Genomic DNA, 7299 nt, shown 5'->3' with positions numbered 1-7299 from the left:
ATTTTGAAAAATAATAATTTTGTTATTTTGAAGTTCAATTGATTATTTTAAAATTTAAATTCAATTTGGTTATTTTGACATGAGTAAGATTGAATAAAGTTATAAAAGCTTGAATCAATTAGTTGAGTATCGAGATATTAAGAAAAAAGTTATGACATGAGTTGCTATATGTTTTTTCGGTCAAAAATAATTAAAGACTGATAATTGCATAACCTAAATTAATTACAATGTAGAAACAAAGTAATTACAGTTGAGAAGGGAAATATTTTGATATTTTATAAAATATTATGCACGTGAAGAAAATGCTATTTGCTAAAATTCAAAAGAAAAAGTAGTTTTGTCATTTTTGAATATGACCCTTACAAAAGTTACTATATCTCTTATTATTCCAAAATAAAATAATTTGATTAGAGGATAATTATAATTAATGTCAATTCTAAGAATAATAATTAAGTATATAAACATTTTAAAAAAATGCAAATATAACAAAATCTATCATTGTCGGTGATAGAATTTTATGGTCTATTAGCGATAGATTTCTATCTTCTTCGTCATTTTAACTTATGAAATCGAAAGATAAGCAATGCAAAGAGTAACACAGAACAAGAGATCATGTACTGGAAGGAGTAATGGACTCCATTGGACGGGATTTGATACCATATTCGATATAGTATTTGTTCTATCTCATAAGTAATTGACAATGAGAGAAGAATTTCATCTATCTTACAAGGAGAGTAAATCACATTTACCCTTTTGAAAATACACCTCATCTAATTAAGCAAATCACGTTTTTCACATTTAAAATCACCTCAAAACATACCTAAAATCGCTAAAAATTAAATTAGTATTTAATTTTACACTCCTAAATTCAATTTTCATTATTTCGTAAACAAAACTGGTTTCCATCCATTCTTGAAGGGCATGTATTAGAGTGATTTAAAATTTGGCAAAAGTGATCATAACCATTTTCGAATCACTTTCTAACATACCATAAAATTGGGACAGTGGGATATTTTGAAAGTTTTATGTTGGTACAAATAGAATAGAAAATTACATTTCAGCATGTTGTGGCACATTCCTCCATTTCGTAATGTGTTTTTCTGGAAAGTTTTACCTTTGTAGCAGGAAGATCCAAAAATGGGAAGCAAAGCTATACATGAGGATCTTGAACACGAATTTGAAGAAGATAAAACTTCTTTTTTCTTGTGTCATTACATTGGAAGCATTGACGAGTCCACTCTAAATTTACACGAACTTTCAAAAAAATAAAATTGTTTTCTTAGAAAACTTAATAACACACAAGGGAAGAATATTGTTATCTTGAAACTCACTTCCTTTCTAAACTTTAATTTGCTTCTGTTGATTTAATTCCTTTTTATTGCATACAAGCGAAGGAAATGATCTCTATATATAGTACTCAACCACTTCCTAAAAGACCCAAAATAAATGAAGTACATGTATCTAAAAATGCATATATATCTTGATATTAGAAATGTATCTATTAATGTGTTATGGATGATGTATCTAGCTTATTTAATTTCTAACGCATTATTCAGGTCAAGGAATCAAACTAAACCATTGAATTATCTGTAACATATACATTCACTCAAACTTGATGCAATTTTGCTGGGGAATAATCTCCCAATTAGCTTGTCCATTATTTCATTGTTTTGGCTGAGAGCTATCATCAATTCAACTTGAATTATAGCATGCTAGAGCTTTTAACTTAGTAATCATTTACGAAAACGATCCATAGGAATAAGAAAATGTGGTATCCACTTCTTAAGCTTTGTGGAATTCAAGTAGTTATGCTCATTGGATGTCAGGAAAGAATCAGAAAACCAATTTGCTTAATTTTCTTTTTTCTTTTCCTCAATTCATTTCATTGGACTTGAAACATGCTGCTCTTCATTGGATGTCAGGAAAGACCCCAAACGTAAGTTTTCTTTACTTGGGAAGACATGAGAAGTTACTGATAAGTTCATCATTTGTTCTCAACAGATACCCCGAGACATTCTATTAGAGATACTTGGGACCTTCTAAGGTGTACAAACAAGTTATTAAGGAAGTTATCAACTTTACTGTTGCTGCATATGTGGAACAGGTGAATATATAATTTACATTTTCATGTTCTGATTTCGATGGCATGACGCGCTGAAAGAATTCTTTTGGTACAAATAGATTGGAAATAACATTATTTCAGCATGTTGGCGCATTCCATATATCTTAGTGTTCTTCTTTGCTTTCCTGGAATTTTTACCATTGTATCAGGAAGCCCTAAAAGTGCGTAAAGACTTGAGAATAGATCAAAGCTATGAGGATCTTGAAGACCAATCTGAACCAGATGGAAAGTTCTTTTTTGAATCCATTATTCAGCTCAAGGAATCAAACTGACCTACTACTGAACTATTTGTTAACATACATTCACTCAAACTTGATGCAATTTTGCTAGGAATCTCCAAATTAGGCTGTGCATTATTTGTTTGTTTTGGCAGAGGATTATCATCAATTCAACTAAAATGATAGCATGTTGGAGCTTTTAACTAAGTAATTCTTTTCTTAGAAAAATACCATATTGGTTTGTATACTTCGAGTTCTATTTTATTTTGGTATTTGTACTTTCAATTTTCTAATCATAGACCTATAGTACATCTTAAGACCAAGTTTAGGTACTTGTAAACGTAAAACGAGATATTGATAACGACATTCAAATGATGCTCAATCTCATTCTGGCCTATAGGGGCGATCAGTTTGATTACCATGGATTATTTACATGGAACCTCATCCCTCTTTTTCTATAAGCTTTCTCTCACTTAGACGTAAAATGATAAACCAATATCAATATTCGTATGAAAACCATCAATCAGTATCAACATGAATGACTGTGAAACAACGGTATATATTGGAATCAAGATGTGGCTGGTGCAAAGAAAAATATTAGAGCCAGCGATGATGCAAAGAAAAGTTTAGCCGGGTTCGATTCCTGGCTGGTGCAAAGAAAAATATGAGAGCCAGCGATGATGAAAATAGCCTTGATTGTGAAGACGTGGGTCTCTCACAACCATCTGATCTCAGGACGAAAATCACCAACGCAACGAAGCTCACTATATTTTTTTAAAAAAGAAAGTACCTTGAAGTTCTTTAGTCAGAGAAATGTCTAGCTCTACTACTCCATAGTCCCGTGAGAGATTTAATGTCTAATTCCCATAATTCAATCTCTGTTTTCTGGCTTTGTTGCTGAAAATTCTATTATTTCTCTCAAGCCAAATGGACCATAGGAAGATGGCAACCGTGTTCGAGCCTTTTTTTGTTTATTTGATTGATGTGGCAGATTTTATTGAACAAGATGGAGTTCGTGCCAATTTTATTTGAAGTATTTTCACTTGTACGTCATTTGAACTAACATTATATCTTGTTTATTTATTTATCTCGAAATCTACAACGATTGAAGTATAGCCATATGTGCTGTGTTATCGTTTTTCAATTTTACCAATGGACGTATAGGATGAGAGATGCACCAAAATCCACCATTATGGTCCTAAGGTTTATGTACATGTTTGATCGCGATGAGTTGAGAGTAAATAATTGGAGTGTATTATTAATTGTCCCCACACTTTATCTTCCTGTGTTCTTAAAAAATATCTCGAAGAAAGGACAAATTACACATCTAATAATACTTTATGTAAACAAAGTGAGTTGAAACTACTATAAATATCTTCTTCAATGGAGTTCCAATTGCACCACAAACATTAGAAAAGAAGAAAAGAAAGAAAGGAGAAAAAAAAAGATGAATCTTTTCAAAGGACTGGGGAAAGCTGGGACTGACATTTTGGGAGGAGCTGTGAAAGGAGCAGGAAAGATTGTTGAAACCGTGGGGGATGTGGTTGAGAAGGCGCCGGTCGTTGGTAGTGTCGGAACTGTCGTGGAGGGCACTGGGAAGGCGATCGAAAATGTTGGTGAGGCGACTGAGGATTTTGGTGAAAGAGTATTTGAAAAGGAGGAAAATAAGCCGGAAGAAGGTCCTAAACAAAGTGAAAACTATGACGATTTAATGAAACAGTATGAAGCTGAATTGGACCGACGTGAAGAAGATTACAAAGAGGATGTTGACGATTCAATAGCCGGACAAGATGACGAAGACGATGATGACATAGATGAAGCAGAGAAGAAGTTGATGAAGAGTGATATCGATGATTCAAACTACGAAGAAGAAGAAGAAAATGAAGAATTAACAAAGGTAATCCCGAAGAATCTCTCCCTCAAATCTATCCGCAATGGCAAATATCTTCGCTACATAAGCGAAAGTGAAAACGCAGACGGACTTCTTCGATTCTCCGGCAAGAACATCGTCGGACCATATTCAAAATTCTCCGTTCATGCATCGAAAACCAAGCCAGGTTTCTTCCATATAAGATGTTGTTACAACAACAAATTCTGGGTTCGTTTATCCGAAGACTCGAACTACATTGCAGCCGTAGCCAATGAAGAAGAAGATGATACATCGAAATGGTCGTGCACTTTGTTCGAACCAATTTTTGTACCGGAGAAAACCGGGCTCTACTACATCCGTCATGTTCAACTCAACACCTTCCTGTGCATGGCTGAAGGAGATCCTTCACCTTACAACGATTGTTTAGTTGCAAGAGTGGAAGACATAACAACCATTGACGAGAATCTTGTCCTCTTGGCCGTGACGGATTGGGACTCCATATTTATACTACCAAAATACGTAGCTTTCAAAAGCAACAACGATCGATATCTCGAACCATCTGGAAAATACCTCAAATTCTCAGCTTCTAGCGTAGAAGATCCAGCCGTTGTGTTCGAGATAATATCCATGCAAGATGGTTACGTTCGTATAAAACATGTGAGTTCAGGTAAGTATTGGATTCGAGATCCGGATTGGATATGGTGTGATTCAATTGACATCAACAGAGACAACCCCAACACTTTGTTTTGGCCTGTAAAAGTGGATAACAATATCGTGGCTTTTCGTAACAAAGGCAACAACCGTTTTTGCAAAAGATTGACAACAGATGGGAAGACGAATTGCCTTAATGCTGCGGTCGGAACAATAACGGAGACTGCACGTTTGGAAGCAACGGAGATTGTTGTTGCAAGAAGCGTAGAAGATGTGGAGTATCGTGTTAATGATGCAAGGGTTTATGGGAAGAAAATACTCACTGTGTCCAAAGGAGTTGCTATTAACAATACTAAAGTTAATGATAAAATAAGTTTGAAGTTTAGGTATGAGAAGAAGGTGGAAAGAACATGGAGTTCATCTGTGTCGTCTACTTTCGGAATTGCTACTAAGTTTAAGACAAAGATTCCGACGGTTGGGAGTCTGAAGTTCGAGCTTTCGTTGGAGGTTTCAAGTGAAAACACAAGGGAAGAAACAGAGAAGGAAAAATCATTTGTGGAGACGGGAGAGACAATAACGATACCGGCAATGTCGAAGGTGAAGTTTAGTGCAATGGTAACACAAGCTTATTGTGATGTTCCTTTTTCGTATACTCGAAGGGACACTTTGAAAGATGGGAGACAAGTGACACATCGTTTGGAAGATGGACTTTTCACAGGTGTTACAACTTATGACTATAAGTTCGAGACTGAAAAAGTAGAATCATTGTGATTAGCCTCTGATCATGAATGATGTGTGGTAGAATAATATTGTGATGATCGAGAGAGTGATTTAATTTGATGTGTTAATTTACTTTCACTTTGTATGTGTTTGTGTGTGAGAGGAAATGCTTGAATGGGAGGAGTTAGATTATGTGATTTTGATGTTGTTATGTGAAGGGAAATCTAAGGGGACTCAAAGAATATAATAAAAGGCATGTGTGGATGAGTGTTTTTTTTTCCTTTTAGTTTGGAAATTAAATCTCAATAAATATTTCAAGCTCTCTTTTATCATATCTCCCATTGTCTACACAAAATGATCATTTGAACATTGTGCATGCACGATGGTAACTAGTTACGAAGTAGTAAATATATTTTGAAAAAAGATTGAATGTATTTAAAATGGCCTGTTCCCCTAAAATTGAAATATAATTTTGTAAGTTTCACAATTGTTTTATATAACATAGTATTGGTTATATTTTTATGGTAGAAAATAGTATAAAAAATATATGAAGTCTTCAAGCATAAGTTTGGAAGTCATGGTGTTGAGTACAAGAAGAGGGTTCGCTAACAAGCCAAGCAGTATCCACCTTTGGTATAAGCTGATTGTGGTTCCCATTAAACTTCTCGAGTACTATATGATGATATTAGCAGCCAGTTGCCACTGATTGAATCAACATTTAAAACTGACTCATTTTATAGATCGTTGGTATGTGGTGCACATTTCAACTGTCATGATAATCTCTCAAACTTTAGTGTTTTCCATATTGGACCAACTTATGTCAATATATTTATATTGGTAGACATGTTAACAGCCTGGTGCTGCATTGTGTTCATATTGTGAACTTGTGGCTTAATTTCTTGCTCTAAAGATAAAATACTTAATCAGTGGAGAAGACAACAATTTCGATAGTTGAGTTCACCCGTTGTCGCAATTGTTGAAATAAGAAAAAGCTAATAATGAAACGAAATCAAAGCCTCAACCTTGATCTTTTGAATTAATCCAATATGACTGATAAGCACTACTTCTCCTAAGATCCATCAATTTATAAGATACCGATAGATTTTCTAAAATTATAAATTTACTGTTGTTGTCACGTGAAAGTCTGTGTTTTTTTAGTTCAAACCATGACATCAACACATATAAAAGCAAAACCAAAACCGTTGCCATATTAAATTGTCTTACATATTACATAAAGTTAATTTGAAATCTATAGTTTTTTTTTTTTAGAAAAAACAAAAAAGTTTTCAAATTAAACTTAGATTTGGTTTTTCTGGAAGATTTTGGTATAAGAGGTGGGTGATAAAATTTGTATTATAATTGTAAGGTGATAGTTGAAGTTATCCTCCTAATTTTTCAAATTTAAAAATTAATCAAACATTGAAATATAGGTTACTGTTAAAATTGGATACTTATATATACTTATAGTTGTATAAATTTTACTAATAATTTGAGTCTAATTTGTACCTTCAAATAAATTTGAGGGTTTAATTTTAATAATATACAAGTGAATGTTTAAGAGTGTAATTGTAGGATCCATTTGGTAACGTTCTTGTTATCTGTTTCTTGTTCTATATTCCTAGTTTCCTATTTCTTCTTTTTTTAGATAAAAAAATAGAAAATGTGTTTGATAATTGTTTCTGTTTCTTGTTTCTTGAAAAAAAAAAAAAAACAGAAAC

At 33.4% G+C, this 7299-nt stretch overlaps 1 protein-coding gene across 1 annotated transcript; it reads left to right on the top strand.

Moving 5' to 3' along the window:
• Window positions 1–3787: 3787 nt before the first annotated feature.
• On the top strand, window positions 3788–5632 carry LOC101212952 (hypothetical protein). Its single transcript, XM_004140635.2, has one exon. The coding sequence runs from the start codon at window positions 3788–3790 to the stop codon at window positions 5630–5632; it is 1845 nt and encodes a 614-aa protein (XP_004140683.2).
• Window positions 5633–7299: the final 1667 nt, after the last annotated feature.

This window comes from Cucumis sativus, chromosome 6, assembly GCF_000004075.3.
Source record: "Cucumis sativus cultivar 9930 chromosome 6, Cucumber_9930_V3, whole genome shotgun sequence".
Classification (NCBI taxonomy): domain Eukaryota; kingdom Viridiplantae; phylum Streptophyta; class Magnoliopsida; order Cucurbitales; family Cucurbitaceae; genus Cucumis; species Cucumis sativus.
The sequence above is the reverse complement of the archived record's forward strand: the minus strand, read 5'-3'. Positions and strand labels throughout refer to the sequence as shown.